Raw genomic sequence first — 26121 nt, forward strand, 5'->3', positions numbered from 1 at the left:
ATTTGTGTTCCTTGCATATTTGAAAATATCTTTGTTCTACCTGATTTTTAATTAGCTGGGTATAAAATTTGAGGAAATAATTTTCTCTTATTTCTAGTATTAGTATTGGGAAATCCAATACAATTCAGAATTGTTATTCTATTTTGATTGTGTGAAATCTTTTTGGCTGGGCGCGGTGGCTTATGCTTGTAATCTCAACACTCTGGAAGGCTGTGGTGGGCAGATCACAAAGTCAGGATATCGAGACCAGCCTGACTAACATGGTGAAACCCCGTCTCTACTAAAAATGCAAAAAATTAACCGGACATGGTGGCACATGCCTGTAATTCCAGCTACTCGGGAGGCTGAGGCAGGAGAACAGCTTGAACCTGGGAGGTGGAGGTTGCAGTGAGCCAAGATTGCACCAGTCGGCCTCCCAAAGTGCTGGAATTACAGGCGTGAGCTGCGATGACATCTAGCCTATATTTTGTATTTTCTTTGTTATTTTCTATGTACTTTCTGGGAGATTTCCTTAGCTTCATAACCAGTTATCAATTTCTACTATATTTTCTTGATTTCTGAGATTACTTTCTTCTCTTCTTTATACATATATAAAGAATATTTTTATATATCGTATATATATATATATATATATATATATAAATATATTTTTATAGCATACTGATCTTGTTTTACAAATGCAATCTATTCCAGTTTTCTTAGCTCTGTATATTTGATCTGTTCATACGTGTGGCTTTCTACAAATGTCTGTTGATCTTTGGTTGGTTGCTTATATTTATAAGAAAGACACTAAACACTGACTGGAATCTCTATGGATGTACACGATTTATAGACTGTGGCCTTCAATAAATGGTGATCTGAATGGGATGGGAAATCCCATTGGGAAATGGAAATTTCCCAATTGGGAAACCCCTGATAGCCATATCTTCAATTTTTTCTCTTGGCTGGTCAGATTCCTTAGAAAAGAATTTGTATGATTCTGCTCTCTTTCCTGAATGACATAAGCCTGTTTTTCTGTTTTGGGAAGTATGGGGTAAAAAGGCTGAGAGAGAGGGGAAGATCTCAGCATTTATTTTGTAACTTTCATGTAATCCCCATGAGTTTTGTAGGATATACCTATCATCAGTATAGGATTCCTCCATTTAAATACCCTCTATTTTATCCTCTCCAGAGAATAAGTCTGTTTTTTTTTTTTTTTTTTAATGGAGTCTCACTCTGTCACCCAGGTTGGAGTGCAGTGCCACTGCAACCTCCGCCTCCTGGGTTCAAGTGGTTCTCCTGCCTCAGCCTCCCAAGTAGCTGGGACAACAGGTGCGTGCCACCATGGCTGGTTAATTTTTTATATTTTTAGCGGAGATGGAGTTTCACTGTGTTAGCCAGGATGGTCTCAATCTCCTAACCTCATGATCCACCTGCCTCATCAGCATCCCTTAGTGCTGGATTTACGGGGATGAGCCTCTGCGCCTGGCCAAGTCTGTAGTTTTCTACCAGAATGGTTATGGTAGTTACCTATTGTTGGAATAGGTAGAGAGAAGGTAAATAGCAGTATTGTACATAATCAACTACTTAAACATTCTTTCAGCAGGCCCTCCTATTCTAGCCACACTCCTGTCCCCATTTCAGTTGTGTTATTTTCTGAGACTTTTTAGATAACTGCAGCATAAGCCAAGTGCTTCTCCACTTTCCATCTCTAGTTAGGATCTGTCATATTGGTTTATCAGTTATCAGACATTATCTACTTCTTAGCTTCCAAAGTTTTGTTGCTATTGACTTTTCTCCAATTCTCTTTGTCCCCATGCACTTCACTATCTTTTAAACATAGCACTGAGAAGGAGCAGAAGCTAAATGTGGTCAGCCTGGTATATCTTTCTCCAAAATTTCTAAATAACCAGTTTTTAAAAGTTAAAAGATACGTATGTTCATATTTTACACTTAATTCATGCTATCCTCTTTAATTCCTGTTTAATTCATACCAAACTGATTTTTCACTCTTACTAAGTAACTTGACCTCAAGTTACCTGTTAATCTGAACTTTCTTAATTTTCTTCCTTCTGCCTCACAGTTGTTCTATATGTCCCCCTTTTCTCTCAGACCTCACTACTGTTGTCTTTATCCCATCACTACAGCCTCTTCTGGAACCCTCTCCATCCCAGAGATAAGCTAAGTGACCTCATTTCCATTTCTCTTAATCTCTGTATTTGTAAATCTACCTCATTTCCATTTCTCTTAATCTGTGTATTTCACCTGCCTATTTACAGTCTACCTAAGTTTCTTAAGTTAAAAAGAAAAACAGCAACAAAAAAAAGCTTTCCTGGCTGGGTGTGGTGGCTCACGCCTGTAATCCAAGCACTTTGGAGGCCAAAGCGGGCAGATCACCTGAGGTCAGGAGTTCAAGACCAGCCTGACCAACATGGTGAAACCCTGTCTTTAAAAAAAAAAAAACAAAAAAAAAACAAAACTTTCCTTAACCCTTAAGCTTCAGTCCCTGATTTCTTACTCTTTTCAGTCTTCCCTTTAAAAAAACAGGCTCTTCGTCTCTTTTTTTTTTTTTTTTTTTTTGCCTTCCGTTTTCTTCTTAACTATATTCTATTTAGTCTTCTATAGAAACTTTTTTGAAAATCATCTTCTAAACAAAACTGCCAACTCCTTCTTGGCCATCGCCTACTTGACTACTCCTTTCCATTGAAATCCATCGTGTTGTTTTCTAATTCTTCTAGTTTTTGTCTTGTTCTCATTTAACTGCTCAGGTTTTCCCCTTTTTGTCCCTCTTCTTTCACATTTTCCTTGCATGTGGGCTTCTACTTCCTTAGGCTACCTAGAGAACAATGCAGCTAAAAGTTCATATTTACTCATTTTTAAGCCATTTTCTTGCTTTATTAAAAGTGACAGCCGGGCGCGGTGGCTCAAGCCTGTAATCCCAGCACTTTGGGAGGCCGAGGTGGGTGGATCACAAGGTCGAGAGATCGAGACCATCCTGGTCAACATGGTGAAACCCCGTCTCTACTAAAAATACAAAAAATTAGCTGGGCATGGTGGCACGTGCCTGTAATCCCAGCTACTCAGGAGGCTGAGGCAGGAGAATTGCTTGAACTCAGGAGGCAGAGGTTGTGGTGAGCCGAGATCGCGCCATTGCACTCCAGCCGGGGTAACAAGAGCGAAACTCCGTCTCGAAAAAAAAATAAAGTGACATAAATTTTAAATAATCATTTTTATGACACTAATAAGGTTTAACTTTTAGGCAGGTGCTGTAAAGGATTATATTAAGATGATGCTTCAGAATGATTCGCTTAAATTTCTGGTTTTTGCTCACCATTTAAGCATGCTCCAAGCTTGCACAGAAGCAGTCATCGAAAATAAGGTATGTTGCCATTTTTTAATTAAATACTTTTTAGAACACATATTTTTATTATATAAACATCAGTTGTAGTCTCATAATTGAGTTTTTTGTCTTCTGTAGTTGGTGACGTATAAATTATTACACGTTTTTCTTAAAAATTATATTAATATTATAAGATGATGATATACTATTAAATTTTTTTCTTTTCTTAACTGATCTTAGCATTTTTCACTGATCAAATTATCTGGATTGATTAAAGCTACACTGACATGACAGGCTATAATGTGAATTTAATTTTTGTTTCTGGTTATACCGTTTCAGAGTGGTGAAAGCAGTTTAACATTAAACTTTTTTTATTTACCTACATGATGGTCTTTGAATGTTGGTGACGTAGAGAGGAAAGAAAGAATGAATTTGGCCAATTTTAGTGTCCAACTGCAGTCATACCATTAAATTTCCAGGCAATATAGTCTGTGGAAAATTATTACTAAAATTTAGTGTAGATATATTTGAAACATATGGCCCAAGTAATTTATCAGGTTAAGCTCCATCAAGACATGTGGCTTACTGCGTCTTCTTAAGTCTACCTTGATTTCCAGTAGTCCACCAGTGAGTGACAACATCTTCCTTTGTTTCTATCAAAGATAAAAACAGTATACATTGTTTAAACCTTAATTAATATGTTCATTAACGTTACCAAAGAAATAATTCTAGTGTTTGCTTCATAGGAAGATTTAGAATATAATAAGGTGCTATACATTAAAAGATACTTTCTCACTGGTTATCATATAGTTTCTGAAAAACACCCTCTAAGAGTTAATTAAACTTAATAATATTTTTAAATGATTGGGGAAGATATTAGATTCATAATATTTTTCTTATTCTGATTCCATTATACCTTGAAACTACTGGGATTGATTCCAAGTATAGCAGCCTTTTTTTCTCACATCCATTTTACTGATATGTTTAGAATCCCATTTAGCTTTACTAAGAGTTAAAAATGTAGATATTCATGGAGTTGGAGGTCAATTTTTCCCAAATTCTCCCTACCCTGACAATGTATTTTCTTTAGAAAGACCCTCAGGGGATTTTATAGTCATCCTTAATGGATATTAAATGGTTCATTAATAGTCATCCTTAATGATATTAAATATAAATTACTTGGGCCATATGTTTCAAACTAGTCAGTTTATACTTGCTCTATGAAGAGAGAATGTTAATACAGGACATTCTACTTAATAATTAACTTGGATATTCCCTTATAAAAGTGAATATTCATATGTTCCAATAGTTAAGGCTATAGCTTCTATAAAAGTGCATATATGAATAAGTTTTTTTGAAATTTAGGACTTACTATTTTTATAAGTTGAATAATGACTTCTTTGTAGAAGTTATTATTCTAACACATAATGATAACCCCCTTTTCTCAAATCATTCTTAAAAGCAACAATGTTTAGTTTAACACTTAATGTTTTCCTACTTTTTAAAAATGTGTATGAGTGCTTCAGTTCCCCACCTCACTGGATATGACCATATTACATATTTCTTTTAAGTTTAATAATGTGAAAAACCGGAATTGAAATGATAGATTAAAAGCTCTATTTTCCCAGTTAATATTTGCAGTATTTCGGAAACGTACTTACTACTCTCCATGAATCCATAATATGTGGGCAGAATCATCTTTCTCCTTTTTCACATGCCTGGCTTTATTTTCACTTTAGAATTAGTGATTTTATAACTTTAGAGTTAGTCTGATCCATGGTTTATAGTTAGCATGTTAATTTACATAGAATTTTACTGAAGACAACATTAGCTTAATTCATAAAAGATTTGTGGAGCTTCTGCTATATACAAGGCCTTGCCCTTGACATTGATGGGATAAAGATGAATTAGACATAGATGCTACTCTCAAGTAGCTTAAAAGATTTAAATAAACAAGAAATTGTTATAAGAAGCTATTTCAAAACTTTGGTAATAACATTTACCAATCTGCCATCTTAACCAAGTTCAATTTTTTTATGTGACCATAAAAATAAGCTGTAAAATTTATAAAATTAGATGGGCGTATAGGGGCTTGTCCTAATTTTGCTATTTCCCTTGTTGATGCTAGACTCGTTACATTAGGATAGATGGAAGCGTTTCATCTTCAGAAAGAATACATCTGGTTAATCAGTTTCAAAAGGATCCTGACACTCGTGTGGCTATCCTAAGCATTCAGGCTGCTGGCCAGGTAAGAAATTTCAGGTCTAAATTTGGCGATGAAATGTCATTGAAATACGAAAAAAAGGCCATTCACTATGACTTTGGTTTGTAAACTCGTAACTTTATATCTGGATGATTTGTATAATAAACATTAATTCTTCTTCAGAGACTGCTAGAAAGTGTAACAGAATGAGGCCTCAACGTCTTTAACACAGATCTTCCTAAATTTTCAAGGAAAGAATGTTTTTGAAAGACTATACTTTCAAAGAAGAGTAAGAAGAGTATAGTTAATTCAATCATAATATATTTGTGACCTTTTTTCCTTCCTTTGAATTTGTATAGGCTTTTCTCATACCTGTCTTATAGCCAGCCCTTCACTTACTTGGTTGTGTTGCATTAGGATCTGTGTGGCAAGGTGGTCTGGGGGAAGAGAACTCTTCTGTCTCAGGACTTTTTATGGAATGCCCATTTTGTCCCTTAGGATTAAGTTTGGGGACAAGTAAACAAAAATGCTGATTAAGACTGACTTAAATACACTAAGTTTCATTCTCTTATGTAGACTGTCCATGCCTAGTATGGTGTTTGCACGAAGTCCTTAGGACCCACGCCCCTTCTGGCTTTCTGCTTTACCACTCCTAGCAAGTATCTCTTTCTTTTCTTCTTTTTTTTTTGAGACGGTCTTGCCCTGCCACTTAGGCTGGAGTGCAACGGCATGATCTTGGCTCACTGCAACCTCCACATCCTGGGTTCAAACAGTTCTCAGGCCTCGGCCTCCCGAGTAGCTGGAATTACAGGCACCTGCCACGATGCCCAGTTAATTTTTGCATTTTTAGTAGAGACGGGGTTTCACCTTGTTGGCCAGGCTGGTCTCAAACTCCTGACCTTGTGATCTGCCTGCCTCAGCTTCCCAAAGTGCTAGGATTACAGGTATGAGCCACCACACCTGGCCTAGCAAGTATCTCTTATCTAAAAGGGCTGCTAGAGCTTCATCATATTTGCAGTCCACGCAGCTGCCTGGAAAAAAGCACACTGCATCTCACTGTCTTGTAGTTAGTCCCACAACACACCTAACTTCAAGAGAAGCTGGGAAGAGTAGACTTTATTCCAAGTGGCCCTGCTAAACATTGGGTGTTATGTTACAAAGGAATAAGAGAAGGATAGATATTAGGGAAAGTAATGGCAGTCTCTGCCGCACTATATAAGAGGTGATCCTTTGGACTGTTTTTCTGCTAACATTCTAAAATATTTTGTTGTAAATGTCTAAGCTAGGATGTTTAACATAGGGAAAAGTAATTGAGCATACTGTTATTCGACCAAGCTGGTGCATGCCAAAGATCTGCTTTTACCCAGCTAATTGAAGTATGTAAAATTGTATATAGAGAGAAACTTTATGAGGAGGAAGCAGTTCCACAACTCACTGGGAGTTCTAACCAAAAGGAGGGTTGTTTCAACACTTCCCGCATGTTCAGTTAAACTTCTAATAACCAGTTATATATCTGTTAGACTATTCCAGCCATAGAGAATATCATCAAAAAGAGCTTAGAATTAGAAATGAAGTACTTAGAGCTGAGGAGGTGCTAAGTAGGAGAAAGCCAGACAGGAGAGTCTAGGACCTTTTGAAATTAATAAAGTATGGGGCACTTACATTTTATTCAAGGCTGTATTTCTGAAAACCCTATATAAATCAAGACTCATATACTTGAGGACTAATATCTCCATAGGAATGAAAGAAAGTAGAAAGGTCTTTGTTCTTGGTACTGTGTATCTTACATTATAGTTTAATAGCTGCTTAGAATGGTATTGATCTTGCCAACATATTTTCCCTTTATACTTGTATAGCCAAATGATGCTTTTTATAAAATTAAGGCTGTCTCTCTTTAAATACTACTATTTATTTTTTCAGCATTATTTCTAATATTCGGTGGCATTTTCAGTCCTAAATAGCAGTACAGTTTAACATGTTTGGGTCTGGTCTGTGTTTTCATTACCTCTAACTTCTTTTTCAGAGAGATTGATTTTCAGTGAATTTTTTAGCTTAAGAACTAGTACCACTATTTAATTAATGTTAGTATGATTTTGTCATGTGATATGAAAACATTTTAAATGAAAATAACATATCAAAATGATAGCACAGCAGTCACAAAGGTCACTCACAGGAGTTTGGTGCATGTGAACAACTAACAGCATTGATTAGATGATTCTCAAAAAAAAAAAATAGATATTTCTGTTTACCACCTAATGTCATTTTACTGCTGTATGGCAATAGCATAAGCATGGCTCGCATTTCATTCAGCCTACCAACATTAAAGTCGTGCATTTTTGACACATTTTTTAGTTAGACGCATTTTTTAGTTTGAGGATATTTGCATTATTTCATATATTGATTATAAAGCAAGACTTAGTTACATTTTTTACGTCACAGTATTTGAAATTCATGAAAATGCAATTGCACTGTATATATTGAGACATAGGCAGTAAATTTCAGGTCTTCGGAATATAACATGAGAAATTTCACAGGAAGAAAATAGTATGACCCAAGACATGATTTTCTTGCTTTATAACATGACAGTGTGAATTAAAGAAGATGTAAATGCTCTCTGCCTAGTTGCTATGGATACCATATGTTAGGAATTATATCCTCATTGATAAGGTATTTTATTAGATTTTCCAGTGGTAGTGTGAATCTAGTCATCATCAGAATAAAGTGATTTAGTTTATTTACTTCCATCAGCTAACTTTTGACATTTTGAAATACCTTTTAAATGCGTTTTTTTGTAGTTAAACATTCTTCATTTGCCTTTCATGAATTAAATTTTAATTTGGCCTAAAATAAACAACTAATTTGTTTTTAAGTCCTTTAGTGTTCTCAACTTAACATCTTCTGAAAGAGTTTCTTATATATGGCTGTGTGTTACATTCTCAATTTATTTGAATCTCAGTTTTTTTGCTTTATTTCACTTAGGGATTAACATTTACTGCGGCAAGTCATGTTGTTTTTGCTGAGTTGTATTGGGACCCTGGACATATAAAACAAGCAGAAGACCGAGCTCACAGAATTGGCCAGTGCAGTTCCGTGAATATTCACTACCTTATTGCAAATGGAACTCTAGACACCCTTATGTGGGGAATGTTGAATCGCAAGGTAAAGCTTGAATTTAAACCAAATTAGCTGCTTCCTTATGATGATCCATAGCCTATGTGAGTTAAGAGGCCGAGTTTTAGTGTTTTCAGGCAAAGGCTACTTCCATGCATCAAGATAATAATGATAATAGAGACCAAGTTAAGAAAAGGCTTCAGTAGTAGTACCTTGGCTGCTATCTTCTGTAATAAGAAAGGCATGAATTTCCATGTATTCCTATTATCTTCCAAGCCCTTCTACTGCTTTAGAGGCTAGAACAATGGACTTGGCTAGCAAGGGAATATACTATTTCAAGCCCCAAGTCCTTTGTGTAACCTAAGAATAAATCCTTTCCAGAAGAATTCTTGAGTTCCCAGATAATTTTGGACTGAAGATAGCCTGTACCTAGACTCTAGAAAATGTAGGAATGACATTGCTTCCTCCATCCTCTCAGCTGTCTCTTCTCAGTCTTAACAATGTTATAGAAAGGACTTGACTAAGGCTTAGGTGATTTCTGGCTGGGTGCGGTGGCTGACGTCTGTAATCCCAGCACTTTGGGAGGCCAAAGGTGGGTGGATCCCCTAGGTCAGGAGTTTGAGACTAGCCTGGCCAACATGGCAAAACCCTGTCTCTACTATAAAAATATAAAACATTAGCAGGGCATGGTGGTGGGTGCCTGTAATCCCCACTACTTGGGAGGCTGAGGCAGGAGAATTGCATGAACCCAGGAGGAGGAGGTTGCAGTAAGCTGAGATCGTGCCATTGCACCCTAGTCTAGGTGACAGAGCAAGACTTTGTCTCAAAAAAAAAAAAAAAAAAAAAAGGATTAGATTATATCTGAGTTAATTTGGGCAGCCATAACAAAATACCATAGTTGGGTGGTTTATAAACAATAGAAATTCATTTCTCATACTTTTGGAGGCTAAAACTCTGAGATTAGGATGCCAATGTGATTGAGTTCTGGTGGACCCTCTTGAGGACCCTCTTCCAGGTTGCTGACTACTGCTTTCTCATTGTGGAAAGAGGGCAAGAAAGCTCTCTGGATCTCTTTTACAGGGGACTAAGGCCATTCATGAGGGCTCCACCCTTATGACCTAATCACCTCCCAAAAGCCCGACCTCTGAACACCATCAACATTGGGAGTTAGGATTTTAACATATGAATTTGGGGGGATACAAACATTCAGCCCATAGCACTGTTTTTCAGTGCAGTGTTTTTCAAGCCCTGAATATAGATGCTCAAAATGGCCAGTCATATGTTCGTTAAGTTCCAAAGCATATAAACATTAGAATAAAAGTTTTTATGAAGAAACTGAATAGTATAACTTCTCAACTAAGACCATTTTCTCATTAAGCATGAAACCACTGACTAGGTAATGGATTATAATTTTGGATAATTATTGCTCTGGTTTGAATGTTCATTTCCTCTAAAATTTGCTTTGAAACTTAATCCCCATTGTCGGTATTGAGATGTGGACCATTAAGAGGTGATTGGCCTTCTTTCCCACCCTCTTCTCAAAAAAAAAAGAAAAAGAGGTGATTGGGTCATGAGGGCTCTGCCTCATGAATGGATTAACCCATTCATGAATTAAGGAATTAATAAATTATCATAAGAGTGGGACTGGTGGCTTTATAGGAAGAGAAAGAGAGACCTAAGCTAGCACCACTCAGCCCCTCCCCATGAGATGGCCTGTGCTGTCTCAGAACTCTGTAGGTACCCACCCCCAAGAAGCCCTCACCAGATGTGACCCTCAACCTTAACTTCTCAGCTTCCATAACTATAAGAAATAAGTTTGTTTTCTTTATACATTACATAATTTCAGATATTCTGTTATAAGCAACAGAAAACAGACTAGGATGTCAATGAAGAGTCAGACTGTAATCATTTGAAGAGATTTATTCTAAGCCTGTTGTGAGTGACTATGGCTGATGAAACAGCCCCAGGAGATTCTGAGAACTTGTGCCTTAGATGGTTGGGCTACAGCTTGGTTTTATGCAAGGTGTGGTGGAGGGAAGCATTGATTACAGATCACAGGTGGATGCAGATTTTTTCTGATTGGCAGTTGGTTGAAAGAGTTTATCTGAAATCTTGGAATATCTGGGTTAAGAAAAGGGGTTGTGGAGACCAAGGTTCTTATGCCGGTAAAGCTTCCAGGTAGCAGGCTTCAGACAGAATAGATTGTAAATATTTCTTATTAGACTCTAAAAGGTGCCAGACTCCTTAGTTAATTCTCTCCTGGATCAAGATAAAGACCTGGAAAGGAAAGGGGATTCTCTACAGAATGTAAGTTTTCCCCACAAGAGACAGCTCTGCAGGGCCATTTCATAGAAAAGAAATATTTTGGGGAATAAAATACTTCAGTTTGTTTTAGGGCCTGCTATCTGTCATGTTGATGTCTTACTGCTGCATGGAGTCTGCTTTGTCTGTTTTAAGATCTGTTTTAATGTTAATGCTGGTCAGCTTTTTTGAGATGGTGTCTTGCTCTGTCACCCAGGCTGAAGTGCAGTGACAAGATCTTGGCTCACTGCAACCTCTGACTTCTGAGTTCAAGTGACTCTCCTGCCGCAGCCTCCCAAGGAGCTGGGATCACAGGCGCCTGCCACCATGCCCGGCTAATTTTTGTATTTTTAGTAGAGATGGGATTTCACCATGTTGGCCAGGCTGGTCTCAAACTCTTGACCTCAGGTGATCCACCTTCCTTGGCCTCCCAAAGTGCTGGGTATTACAGGCGTGAGCCACTGCGCCTGGCCTGTTTTAGGTTACTTTGGATGCTCTTGGCTAAGACGAGGGACCCGTTCAGTTGGTTGGGAGGCTTATTATAATTATATTACAATATAAAGCCCATATGTTGGAACATAAGATTTTCTTAGTGGGTAGCTTATGATTTAAATGCAAAATTAAGTTACTTAGTGAATTTCAGCTGTAAGGCAAACTGGTGTAAAATTCATGTATTTTTTCCTCTTGTAGGCTCAAGTTACAGGGAGCACACTGAATGGTAGGAAGGAAAAAATTCAGGCTGAGGAAGGTGATAAGGAAAAATGGGATTTCCTGCAGTTTGCTGAAGCCTGGACTCCAAATGACAGTTCTGAAGAGTTAAGGAAGGAAGCTTTGTTTACTCATGTAAGATTACTCTTTTCTATTTTTTAAAATCCTAAAACTATAACAACTTTATATGTATGGTTGTAAATAGCAGCTCTCAATTATTTATCGTGTTGAAAGGAGACTTCACATAAAGCTGGAAACCTCCTTAGAACCAAAAATTAACATTGCTGTCCAACAGTTTTAGTACTCACCGTTCAGCTCCTCAGATAAACAAACTGAATAGAATTCAGAATTTAGAGGAAAATATAGGAGGCTATCTTTATGATCCTAAGAATAGGGAAGGATATATTAAATGTTTCTTAAAACATGCAAATAATAAAGACAAAGATTAAGATATTGAAGTATATCGAAATCAAAGGTTTTGTTTTACAAAATGTCCCATATATAAATCGCAGACTCAGTAAAGATATTTGCATTACAGTGTCCAAAGTATATGAAGAATTTATCGAACTCAAGTAGTGGAGCATAAACAAGCCAACAGAAAAACAGGCAAAGAGCCTGGCATGGTGGCTCATACCTGTAATCCCAGCACTTAGGGAGGCTGAGGCAGGCGGATCACCTGAGGTCAGGAGTTCGAGACCAGCCTGGCCAACATGATGAAACCCTGTATCGACTAAAATTACAAAAATTTGCAGAGCATGGTGGTGCACACCTGTAATCTCAGCTACTCGAGAGGCTGAGGCGTAAGAATCTCTTGAACCGCCGGAACCAGGAAGGCAGAGGTTGCAGTGAGCTGAGATGGTGTTGCCGCACGCCAGGCTGGGCGACAGAGTGAGACTGTGTCTCTGTCTCAAAAAACAAAAAAAGAAGAAAAATAGGCAAAGAATATTAGCATCAGAGGATACCTGAATAGCCAATAAACATGAAAAGAAGCTCTACCTCACTAAAATAAGGCAAATTGTAAAGATAATTTCCCCCTTTACTATTTATGATTATTAGTAACTGATATAACACTTTAAAAGCATGGGATCCCCCACCCCAGCCCGTTCCCGAAACTTTTCACTGAATGATTTTAGGCATTTATTGATGTTTGCATGAATCACCTTTTAAATGGCTTTTCTGATTCCATCATTGCTTCTATATTTACTAGTTGGCATTTTTCTATAAAGAAGAAATTTATCTCCCTGCTTTAAAAAAATAAATTGCCACTGTGGGCTGGGCGTGGTGGCCCACAGGCCTGTAATCCAGAACTTTGGGAAGCTGAGGTGGGTGGATCAGTTGAGGTCAGGAGTTCAAGATCAGCCTGGCCTACATGGCGATCTCTACTAAAAAAAAAATACAGAAAAAAAGTTAGCCAGGCATCATGGCACATGCCTGTAATCCCAGCTACTCGAAAGGCTGAGGCAAGAGAATCACTTAAACCCAAGAAGTAGAGGTTTTGGTGAGCCAAGATCACACCACTGCACTCTAGCCTAGGCAACAGAGTGAGACTCCATCTGGGGGAAAAAAAAAAAAAAATTACTATGACCTTTGGGGTTTCAATTAATGTTGTTACTCAATATGTTATAATCCTTTACCTTTTTTCCTTTTCTTTTTCTTTTCTTTTTTCTTTTTTTTTTTTTTTTTTTTTTTTTTAGTAGAGATAGGGTTTCACCATGTTGGCCAGGATGGTTTCGATCTCTTGACCTCATGATCTGCCCACCTCGGCCTCCCCACCAAAGTGCTGGGATTATAGGTGTGAGCCTCCGTGCCCAGCCCCTTTTCTTCTTTTTAAGCTTAAATCTGGCTAATGAAAGCTCCCTTAAACCGGCTCTTTTTTTAAAAACACATCCTTATAATTCTCTGAGTGCTTCCTTGCTTTCTGGCACACACACTCTCCTCCCAGAGAGGAGAATGGGTCTGGGGAAGAATAAAAATGTGATAGCAACTTAAGCAAAAATGTTATATTTCTTTTATTTTATAAAAAGATCAGAAGTACAATATTAGTATTTGTAAATTTTGAATGGTGGGTATATAAATTTTTGTTGTGTTCACTGTATAGTTCTATATGTAAAAATCTGTCAGTCTCACCTCTAACAAATGGTATTAGGAAATTATTTATAAGTTTAATAACAAATAATATAATAGAGAAACTTATAATTTATACTGTCTGCTGTTTCCTAGCCTTTATTTATTTATTTATTTATTTATTTTCTTTTAACAGTGCTTATTATGTTGTGGTCTACAAAAAAGTAGAAATCCTAGCTATTTTAAAAATACGTAAATAAAACTATGATTTATAACTGTTCTTTCTCTAAATTCCTATCAAACTGTTTACAAGTTCATTTCTAAGATAGGTATTAAGAATTTGAAATAAATCTTCCTACATATGTATATGTTTATTGTTTTTAAAATTTTCTCTGAAGAAAAATATATATTTGTATACACAGTTTTTAAAAATCACCCATACCAGGCTGGGCATGGTGGCTCACACCTGCAATCCCAGCACTTTGGGAGGCAGAGGTGGGTGGATCACCCAAGGTCAGGAGCTTGAGACCAGCCTGACTAACGTGGAGAAACCCCATCTCTACTAAAAATACAAAATTAGCCATGCCTGTAATCCCAGCTACCCAGGAGGCTGAGATAGGAGAATCACTTGAACTGGGAGGTGGAGGTTGCAGTGAGCCGAGATTGTACCATTGTACTCTAGCCTGGTCAACAAGAGCAAAACCCATCTCAAAAATAAAAATAAAAAAATCACCCATATCAAATTTTACTTTCTTAAGTGTTTTTCATAAGTTAGTATTGTCTTACAGATTTTCCAATGCATGTCTTTATATAGATGCAGTTTGATATAAATTGGAATTTTAGAATGTAGAGATTATTTGTTTGTTTTTATTAGTTTTGCTATGCTGGTATTTGTTTATTTGTTTTCTGGCCAGCATATGAAGTGTGCTTTGGTGACTTCAGGTGGCGTGCCCCCTCACTACTCTGTCTGTAACCTCCCAGCTTCATGCAGTTTAAGAAATGTTCAATTTCAAAGAAAGAAAGAAATGTTCAATTTATTCAAAGATCCTAAGGAAATTTAGTCTACTGATTAACTTATTTTTCTTCTGAACATTGCCAGAATTTCAGTATTTCCAATGGGAATTTTCCTATTTGTTTGATTCCTTTTTTATCTGTTTACAAAGCCTCTTAAAGAACAATTTCAATATTTAGCATTTTTCGAAAACTTCCAACTTTCCATTAAACTTTGTCAAATTAACCAAACTTGCCATTTGATATCAAAAACTTCTTTGACTTAAAAGTTTATATCAGTTCTAATTGGATTGTTTTTATGTAACAGCTTTTGGATATTTCAGTAGTATCAGCACTTTAAGTAATGTTCTTTTCTTCCCCGTCCCAGTTGCCTGCTGCTGCAGCTGGAGGGAGCTAGAGCAAGGAATAGTGGCCTAACACTATTCTCATCTGTGGGAAGAACAGATTGTGTTAGTCAGCGTATGACTCAGACCAGCTGGGCAGCCACAGAGGTGCAGAGTCCAAAAGGCTCAAAGAGGAGGAGACCCAAGGGTAGAGAGTGAGCCTGGAGGACAAGAAAGGATAAATTAAGGGCAGGAAGAGAGTGAAGAGGCCCCAGCACCCTGGTTCCTTAGGTCTCCATAGTCTTCTTAACTTTACCAATCCATCATATTCAAAATGATTTTTTAGGAAACAAATGAATTTGGTGAATTTGACTAATTGGTCTTCAGTGAGTATGATTTCAGGTGAATTGACTTTTAGTATATTGGTTACTGGGCAAATAAGTCACTTCTTGTATGAGTTTTGGCAAATTGGTTTTCTGTTAATTGACCTAGAACCTAACATTACTTTGATTATGGGTCCTGGGAGCCGGGAAACTTGTGGTTAGGAAGAGAAAGAGGTAAGAATGAGAAAAAAATTCCAAGGCAAAATATTTATATTAGTTTTGATATTTTTTGCCTTCACATCTGGTGCTCATCACTGCTCAAATTGGCATTATCTTTTCTTTCCTTCTTCTTTTACTCAGAATTCTCTTTCTGCCACATAATTCAGCTGTTAGGATTAAAAAAATAAATAAATAGAACCAAGGGTGGTACTCTTAGCAGCAGTGAATCTTTACAGTTCTGCAGCAACTAGCTTTTTGCCTCCTTAGAGGAGAGAATTTGGCTAAGGGGCACAAGGCAGGAGAGACTGAGGCAAGTTTTAAAGCAGGAGTAAAAGTTTATTAAAAATGTTTAAGCATTTTCTTGGCCTCTGACCTTCTAGTTGAAACAAAATTAGTTACCTGTAGACATAGGCAAATGCTATGCTGCACATAGGCACACAACCCCACCTATATAAGCACTAAGAAAATTGTAACACTTTGCGTTGGTCTGCTGGAATTGTCTCCTCCGACCTTCTCCTTGTATCCAGTTAAAGCAATAAATTCTCTTCTTTCCTATTTTGTCTGCTCATTACTGGGCCAGGAGAAAATGCAGCTGGACCAGCTCAGTTCCAGGAACAATCTGGTTATCACTAGGACTCTGCTTCAACCCAACATTGGCTAATGCCGCTGCTATACCTTGTATATACTTGAATATGTTACACACACACACACACACACACACACGAATGAATATATTATTCAAATATTTGAATAATACCTTGAATGAAACTAATCTACACAAATGTATGAGTCATAATTCTTTACCTATGCTATATATATTTACATTTTTAAAAGAAATTACAGTATTAACCCAAATGAAACTCAAATTGAAGTCCAACTCAAGTGAAAAGAAAAAATTCCACCACCACAAGGAAAGGTACTTTTGCACAGCTCAGTTGGCTGTCCCATAAGTAAGTAGTCCTGCCTTGGAGTCCATCACCAGGGTCACTGCCTCAGATGTGGTCAGTCCAATTTCTACCGCTTCTTCCTTTCTTCTACATCTGAATGTGCCTGACTTCTAAGTACTATTTTGGTTTTGAGGTGTTTTGATTTCCCTACAGTGGCTTCCGTTGAGTGATAATGTAGGTCATCTCCAGGCGGGAGAAAGGTATGCATGACATTAGTGTATATTATTTCCAAGCAATGAAAGCCTGTTTCTGAATAAAGCAAGCTGAGTGGAGTAGTCAAATAGTGAGCCTGCTTCTCTCTCCAGTTTTCATTTTGCTACCATCATCTGACTGGAATCTCTTTCTCTAGCTCTAGCTGTGGGAAATTGGGGCCCTTCCCTTAACCTCTTTAGGGCCTTTTCTTATCCTCTTTTACTCCTTTCTCCAATAATCAGCAACATTATTTATCTAGCCATTTGAATCCCTAGATTACTAGATGGCTTCTAAGCCCCCTTTCATCCATTATATATAAACTATAATGTATCCTAAGAGAAACTTGGTGCATAAATGATTCATAGGTGAGAAAAAAAAAAGGACTCTAATTTAGTATGGGTAATGACTCCTGCTTCTGGTGACGATATGTCTGATTTCTGCTTGGCTTCTCTTCATCTCAATAAGCCAGAGCTGCTTCTGTTTCCTTACTTCATACACTAGTTTATCTTTACATTTTGAGATGGATCTCTAGGAAATTCACAAATCCAGCCAGAAGGACTACTTCTTCCAGTCATTTCTTAACTACCTCTTGCATCAGCCCACAGTGCAATCTCTGTTTTCCCTTGGCAGTTGTTTTGTGTGCCCTTAGTTCAATGTGTCCCATTGTTCCTTGCCCTCATTCGCCTCTCCCTAGTTGCCTGCTTTCCTCACCCTACCTCTGTGTGAGCATCTTTGGCCTGCCTTTTCTCCATCACAGTCACCCTTAAGTTCCCTGGCCTGCTGTCCTCAAGGGCTTCTGGACCATCCTTTACCCAAAGCAAATTTACATTTCGAACACTTACATTTGCATTAAAAATATGTAGAATGGTTGCTTGTCTGCTGCAAAAAATTGTATGTAATTAGGAGAGCTCTTCAGCATTATTATGAAATTTTAAAATATGCCCTCAAGCCAGAGCTTGGTGGCTCATGCCTGTAATCTAAGCACTTTGAGAGGCCCAGTTCCACTTGAGCCCGGGTGTTTTGAGACCTGCCTGGACAACATGGCTAGATCTTATCTCTATTTAAAACAATAAGAAGAAAATTAGCTGGGTATGGTGGTACACACCTGTAGTCCCAGCCACTTTGGAGGCTGAGGTGGGAGGATCGCTCGAGCCCAGGAGGATGATTGTGCCACTGTACCCCAGCCTGGGCAACAGAGTGAGATTCTGTTTCAAAAACAAACAAAAATAAAACAAAGTTCTCAAAATTCAAAAATAAACCACATTTTTTATTAAATGCCAACATTGTATGAAATGTTTGCTTTGCTATGGTAAAAAGTGCAAATTAAAAAGGTCTCATATATACAAAAAAAAATCCTTTTTTCCTGCATGTTGTCTAATTGAGTAAATGGTAACAGCATAAGGAAAGCTGACCACAGGAGTTGTGGCATTCATGAAATCTAACCCTCTTGCCCAAAATCTCTTCTATCGGAATATGGTAAAGACCTGGTTTCTTGGGGCTAGCACATCTTAAATATTTATTTAATATATATTTTAGGAATTCAGAGCACTTTCTAACTATTATGTAATTAGTCTGCTTAATAGCCTAATAATAAGGATATAAGGGTAGCCTCATTGTTACAGATAGAGACATACAAATGTCTCTGTCATAGTGTCGTGGGAAAATCTAGGTTCTTATCACATGACCAGGATAATTTAGGCATGCAGACACATTGTAGGGTGAGAAGGACAGGGTTTATTGGGTGAAAAGAATAAAAAGGGAAACAGGGACTCCCAGCAAAGCGAGAGTCCTGCTAGCAGTTACCACCCAGGAACAAAAGAGGCCAGGCTTCTCTTTCCTGCAAAGGGTGTGAACTTCCCAAGGCTCCACCCCATCCTCCCAATGCACAGGCGGGTTGGAGATTCTCCAGGGAGCCCTTTTTACTTTATTGTTTCAATAGCTTACATCACATTACGTTATTATTAGACATTTGTCTTATTTACTTTTATGACTTTAATATACTCAATAATAATGACTAACATATATTGAGTTGTTATTTCTTGCAGACACTGTGCTAAGCCCTTAACATTCAGGATCTTTAAAAAAAAAAAAAAAAAAAACAAAGAAAACTTATTTAAATAAAGATGAGATCTCACCATGTTGTCCAGGCTGGTCTCAAACTCCTAGACTCAAGCAGTCCTCCTACCTCAGCCTCCCAAAGTGTTGGGATTACAGGTATGAGCCACCACTCCAGGCTCATGATCTTATTTTATAGCCGGAGTGGCCACAGGAAATGGATCTCTCGAACACCAGATAAAGGAGGGAAGAGTTTATTTGGCCGGGAGACGAGGCAGTAATTTGTGGAAAGCCCAGCTCATTTAACAAAGGAAGGTTCTGGCCGGGTGCCGTGGCTCAAGCCTGTAATCCCAGCACTTTGGGAGGCCGAGGCAGGTGGATCATGAGGTCAAGAGATCAAAACCATCCTGGTCAACATGGTGAAACCCTGTCTCTACTAAAAATACAGAAAATTAGCTGGGCATGGTGGCATGCACCTGTAATCCCGGCTACTCAGGAGGCTGAGGCAGGAGAATTGCCTGAACCCAGTAGGCGGAGGTTGCGGTGAGCCGAGATAGTGCCATTGTACTCCAGCCTGGGTAACAAGAGCGAAACTCCATCTCAAAAAAAAACCAAAGGAAGGTTCTTTTTTATATAGGCTTATACTTTAGATGTTACACATGGAAGAATCTTAGGTTTATAGCTTTAGGAATCACATATGAAAGGGTTCTGGTTTACAGTTTCAGGAATCAAATATGAAAGGGTTCCGGTTTACAGTTTTAGGACTCACATGTGAAAAGGTCTCTGTTTACAGTTTCAGTAATCATATATGAAAGGGTTTCAGTTTACAGTTTTAGGACTCACATGTGAAAGGTTCTCTGTTTACAGTTTCAGGAATCACATATGAAAGGGTTCTGGTTTACAGTTTTAGGACTCACATGTGAAAAGATCTCTGGTTTGATCTTGTTTTAAGTAAAAATAGTGTCTTCCAGAGAGTTTCCCCAAGACCAAGGGTGTTATTTTTAGGAAGGAGATTCAGGAGGCGCCAGCTTGCCTGCTGTCTCTTCTGTTGAGCTACACAGTGGATGACAGAGTGGGAGGGAATCCCAGATCCCTTGGTCTCCTTCCTCAATTTAACCTTCAGAGCAAACATCATGAGGAGGATACCCCACTAAATCTGAGAAAGGTTACATAATGTACCCAAGGTCATACAGCCAATAAGTGACACAATTGGGGCAGAAAGTACCAGGCCTTTTTGCTCCAAGGTCTGTTCTCATAACTTTGCCAAGCTATACTAGATGCATTAGAGTTAGTATATCGTGGGCCTTCAGTAAATGTACATGGAATGAATACAACATTGAAACACTTCAATTTGGTTTAGTCAGTGTTTCTAGGATGTGAGCCACATACAGGACATTCAAAGATCATTCATTATATAAACATTTATTAAGATGATATGAAATACAAGTCAAAACCACAATGAGATGCCACAACACACCCAGTAGGATGACTAAGACAAAAAAAGACAAGTATTGACAATGATGTAGAGAAATTAGAAGACTTTATATTGCTGGTAGGAATGTAAAATGATACAGCCATTTTGTAAAACCATATAGGAGTTCCTCAACTTAGAGTTACCATATGACCCAGCAATTGTACTTCCAAGGGAATTGAGAACATCTGTCCACACAAAAACTTGGATATGGGTGTTATAGCAACATGATTCATAATAGCCAAAAAAGTTAGACCAGTCCAAATGTTTATGAACTGATGAATGGGTAAACAAAGTGTGATTAATCCATATGTTCCCAGAAAGGGGTCCCGGTTCAGACCTCAAGAAAGAGTTATTGGATCTCATACAAGAAAGAATTCAGGGTGAGTCTGCAGAGTAAAGTGAAATGACACTTATTAGAGAAGTAAGGAGACTAAAGAATGGCTACTCTATAGGCAGAGCAGTGACATGGGCTGCTTTACTCAGTATACTATGGTTATTTCTTGATTATATGCCAAACAAGGGGTTGGATTAGTCATGAGTTTTCCAGGAAACAGGTTGCAGTTTCCTGGAACTGAAGGTTCTTTCCCTTTTTAGACCATTTAGGATAACTTCCAGATGTTGCCAGGGCATTTGTGAACTGTTACAGTGCTGGTGGTAATGTCTTTTAGCATGCTAATACATTTCATTAGCATATAATGAGTTGTGAGGATGACCAAAGGTCTCTTTCATTGCCATCTTGGTTTTAATGGGTCTTGGCTACCTTCTTTATTGAATCCTGTTTTATCATCAGGGTCTCTGGGACTTGTGTGTTGTGAAACCAGTCCTATCAAACTCCTGTCTCATCCTTGAAATGCAGTCCAGCAGGTCTCAGCCTTATTTTACCCTGCCCCTATTCAAGATGGAATTGCCCTAGTTCAAATGCCTCTGACACATACAGTGGAATATGATTTGGCCTTAAAAAGGATACTTGCTGTACCATGGATGAACCCTGAAGATATGCTAAGTGAAAGAAGTAGGACATAAAGGCCACTTCTTACATGACTCTTTTTATTCAGATTAGCCAGAATAGGCAAATCCATAGAGACACAAAGTAGGCTAGTACTTGCTAGGAGAGGATGGATAGTGACTGCTGTCAAAGAACAAAATTTAGCCTGGACAACGGGACAAAACCCTGTCTTTACAAAAAATACAAAAATTAGGTGGGCATGGTAGTATATACCTGTAGTCCCAGCTACTCAAAAGGCTGAGATGAGAAGATCACCTGAGCCCAGGGCAGTCAAACCTGCAGTGAACCATGATTTCTCCACTGCACTCCAGCCTGGATGACAGAGTAAGTCCCTATCTCACCAAAAAAAAAAAAAAAAAAAAAAAAAAAAAAATTAACAAATTGAGTTTTAAATATCTGATTGTGTTTTTTGTTTGGGAAGGGTTATGTGTGTGTGTGTGTAAGAGACAGTCACTTAACCTTACCCTCACCACTGTAACTGATTTTTTTTTTTTTTTTTTTTTTTTTTGAGACAGAGTTTCGCTCTTGTTACCCAGGCTGGAGTGCAATGGCGTGATCTCGGCTCACTGCAACCTCCGCCTCCTGGGTTCAGGCAATTCTCCTGCCTCAGCCTCCTGAGTAGCTGGGATTACAGGCACGCGCCACCATGCCCAGCTAATTTTTTAGATTTTTAGTACAGACAGGGTTTCACCATGTTGACCAGGATGGTCTCGATCTCTTGACCTCGTGATCCACCTGCCTCGGCCTCCCAAAGTTCTGGGATTACAGGCTTGAGCCACTGTGCCTGGCCCACTGTAACTGATTTAAAAAAAAGAGAGACACAGAGTCTCACTCTATTACCCAGGCTGGAGTTCACTGGAGAGGTCAGAGTTCACTGCATCCTCAAACTCTTGGGATCCAGTGACCCTCCTGCCTCAGCCTCCTAAATCCAGCACTATTGTCATGCTACCATGCCGGGCTAATTTTTTATTTTTTGTAGAGACAGGGGCTTCCTTATGTTGCTTAGGCTGGTCTCAAATTCCTTAGCCCAAGCAATCCTCCTGCCTCAACCTTCCAAACCATTGGGATTATAGGCGTTAGCCACTGCGTTCAGTCTGATTGGTTTTTATTAGCGATTCATGAATTGGGCAGCATCTCATTTATGAACTAGAAAGATCCTTCACTAAGCTGAGCAGAGCAGAGTAACTGAGTTTTATAGGGAGAAAAGGAGAAACAAGGAACACAAAGCAGATTAATGGTTTCAAAGTTATTTTCCTTGGAGGGTTAAAGTAGAGAGGACTTCCTCATCATACTGGTTCAGGTTGACTGGGCCCCTTTTGATTGTTTGCTTTGAATCTCCAGGGGTTTTGTTTGTTTGTTTGTTTTTGTTGTTATTTAAAAAAGAAAGCTGGCCTGTTTTTAAGTTCGGTTTGATTAAGTAGCACCTAGCATGTGTTACTCTGTTCTGGTTTGGTTTAGTCTTTTGGGTCCTAGTGTAGGAGCTCAGACTAAAACAATGGCTTCACATAAATTTTATTTAATGTTGCCTAATGAGTGTAGGGTTTCTTTCTGAAGGTAATGAAAATGTTCTACAAACAGGGGTGATGGTTGTAAAACTCTGAATATACTAAAATAATTGAATTGGACACTTTAAAAGGGTGAATTTTATGGTGTATGGATTATATATCAATACAGATGTTTTCTGTTTTGTTTTTTTTTTGAGACTGGAGTTTCACTTTGCCACCCAGGCTGGAGTGCAGTGGCGCGATCGTGGCTCACTGCAACCTCTACCTCCCAGGTTCAAGCGATTCTCCTGCCTCAGCCTCCCGAGTAGCTGGGATCATAAGCATGAGCCACCACACCTGGCCAAAGCTGTTATTTTTTAAAAGACTATATGCTAAATTTTGAGGAGATAAAGATGAGGAAAATGGCTAACTTTCCTGTGAAGCTTACTCTTTAGTTGGGAAAAAACAGTTAAAAACAAATCATTTTAATGCAATATGTTAAATATGAAAATAGAGACATGTAAGCCAGGCTCTGGGAACACAGGACAGAATAACTACCTGTTACATTTGAGAAAATTTCCCTTAGGAAATATCTGAGCTGGATTTTTTTTTTTTAAGAGATGGGGGGTTTCACCATGTTGGTCAGGCTGTACTCAAACCCCTGACCTTATGATTCACCCGCCTCAGCCTCCCAAAGTTCTGGGATGACAGGCATGAGCCACCATGTCTGGCCCTGAGCTGGATTTTAAAGGATGAATTCAAAGGCAATAAGTCCAATTTCAGGCTGAGAGAACATCAAAAGCATGCCTTAAAGCGCAGCAATATGAACAAACGTCAGTTGTTCTGGGAATGTGAAATCTACACAAATATGTGAGCTTATGGCACATGAGAAGTGAGTTGAAGGAGAGGAAACCTAAAACTGTGGCACTAACCAGTTGGAGAGGAACTCAAACTTGCCATGCCAAGAAGTGAGACCTGATTCTGGAAGTATGTAGTGTCATGAGAGATTTTTAAGCAGACAAATGACATGTTCAGATTTCTGTCTTCAAAAGATAATCCTAATGGCAATGTGAAAAACAAATGGGAGGGTAAAGAGACAGAAGTTCTTGGAGGCAGTGGTACTTGGGGAATGGATTACAGTCATGCATCACATAATAATGTTTTGGTCAACTACAATCGTGCATACAATGGAAGTCTCATAAGGTTATAATGGAACTGAAAAGTTCCTGTCACCTGGTGAGGTTGTAGCCACAGTAACATGGTAGCACAATGCATTACCTTTTCTATGTTTACATACACAAATACTCACCATGTGATACAGTTACCAATAATATTCAGTACTGTAACTGCTGTACAGGTTTGTAGTCTAGGAGTAATAGACTATACCACATAGTCTAGATAATGGTATGTATGCTATACCATGCAGGTTTGTGTAAGTATACTCTATGATGTTTGGCACAGCCGTGAAATCACCTAAAGATACATTTCTTAGAATGTGTCTGTATCTCCATTGTTAAGCAAAGCACAGTATAGTTTCCCATCTAGTTTCAGTCTGTGGTGAAGGTATCTCTCTCCATTCCTTGTCAGGGCTTTCTCCTGCTGATTTTTCAGAGCGTGAGAACTTGTTTGGGTCACAGTTCAAGGTATGTGAACTGTGCTTCGCTCTTTGCCTCTCCTTTGCTTTCTGCCTCCACTGTGAGCACAGCAAACAGGCCTACTTTGGCAGGCTCTACCACTCCTCTGCTGCTATATCTGAGCTGACAGGTTAGGAAGTCTCATTTTGGCCCTGCGTTCTAACTGGCTTCTTCAATATAACTTTCACCAGACTTTTACTTTGGTACTATCAGGCACTTACAGGTCTATTATTAATAAAGCCGGTTCCTTTTTATTCATGATGCTATTAGTATGTATAAAGCTTCCCCCAAGAGGGGATTTGAGGCACCATACCCACCCTGAATTCCTAACAATGCTAATGACAATAGAGAGGAAAAAAATGCCAGACATTTCAGCAGTAGAATCAGTAAAATGAGACCTGGGTAGAATCCTATCTAATAGCAGCAGAACAGAAGGAATTGAAGCAGGCACTTAAGGAAAACACCACAGCCAACAGCATGCAGGTAGATAAGGAGAGAACAAATTGAAACAATGGAAAGAGATCCAGTTTAGTCTAAACCTGGAGATTCCATATAGAGGACTTTATAGTTAATTTAGATGAGCAGTGAAGAGCTGAAAGATTGTAATGGTAAAGAGGAGCTGGCTTAAGGACAGAGGTGAAGAGTTCACTCAGAGTATCTGGAGAAGGAGGTGTCTCTGAACTTCAGCTGTTGTCCAATAGTCGTTTGGAGGCCAGCCCTCGAGCTTAAAAGAGAAATAATGATACATAGATGCACACTAGATATAAGTGGATTAATTTAACCCCCTGAGTTACATTCTAATAATTCATATGTTATATGACATTTTGCCATAAATTCTAATTGTCCTTATTGGAAGAGACAGTCATTCTCAAAGACACTTGCTTATACTACTTTTGATGTTATGATTTTTTTTTTCTACAAAAAATCCTTTAATCTTTTCTTTATATTTTTTAACTTTTACTTTAGGTTTGAGGGTACAATAGAAGGTTTGTTACATAGGTAAACATGTGTCTCAGGGGTTTGTTGTACATATTTTTTTCACCCAGGTATTAAGCTCAGTACCCAATAGTTATCTTTTCTGCTTCTCTCCTCATGCAACCTCCCCCCTCAAATAGACCCTAGTGTCTGTTGTTTCCTTCTTTCTGTTCATAAGTTCTTATTTTTTAGCTCTCAGCTCACTGCAACCTCTGCCTCCTGGGTTCAAGCAATTCTCCTGCCTCAGCCTCCTGAGTAGCTGGGACTACAGGTGCGCACCACCATGACCAGCTAATTTTTGTATTTTTAGTAGAGACAGTGTTTCACCATGTTGGCCAGGATGGTCTTGATCTCTTGACCTTGTGATCTGCCCACCTTGGCCTCGCAAAGTGCTGGAATTACAGGCATGCATCACTGAGGCCTGGTCTGTTTTAGTCCATTTTCATGCTGTTGAAGACATAACCAAGACTGGGAAGAAAAGGGTTTTTTGTATTTTATTTATTTATTTATTTATTTATTTATTTATTTATTTATTTATTTTGAGGCGGAGTCTTGCCCTGTGGCCAGGCTGGAGTGCAGTGGTGTGATCTTGGCTCACTGCAGCCTCTGCCTCATGGGTTCAAGTGATTCTCCTGCCTCAGCCTCCCAAGTAGCTGGGACTACAGGTGCACAACACCACGCCCAGCTAATGTTTATATTTTTTAGTAGAGATGGGGTTTCACCATGTTGGCCAGGATGGTCTTGATCTCTTGACCTCATGATCTGGCCACCT

At 38.5% G+C, this 26121-nt stretch overlaps 1 protein-coding gene across 13 annotated transcripts in view; it reads left to right on the forward strand.

The window, feature by feature from the left end:
• ZRANB3 (zinc finger RANBP2-type containing 3) overlaps positions 1-26121 on the forward strand; it is a 290081-nt gene that overhangs the window by 209595 nt on the left and 54365 nt on the right. For all 13 annotated transcript variants that reach the window (XM_074399747.1, XM_074399752.1, XM_074399748.1 and 10 more), the window contains 4 exons: positions 3239-3358; positions 5448-5567; positions 8502-8681; positions 11625-11777. In XM_074399747.1, the coding sequence (XP_074255848.1) occupies positions 3239-3358; positions 5448-5567; positions 8502-8681; positions 11625-11777 (573 nt within the window). The remainder of the gene's footprint in view (positions 1-3238; positions 3359-5447; positions 5568-8501; positions 8682-11624; positions 11778-26121) is intronic.

This window comes from Saimiri boliviensis, chromosome 5 (assembly GCF_048565385.1).
Source record: "Saimiri boliviensis isolate mSaiBol1 chromosome 5, mSaiBol1.pri, whole genome shotgun sequence".
Taxonomy (NCBI): Eukaryota; Metazoa; Chordata; class Mammalia; order Primates; family Cebidae; genus Saimiri; species Saimiri boliviensis.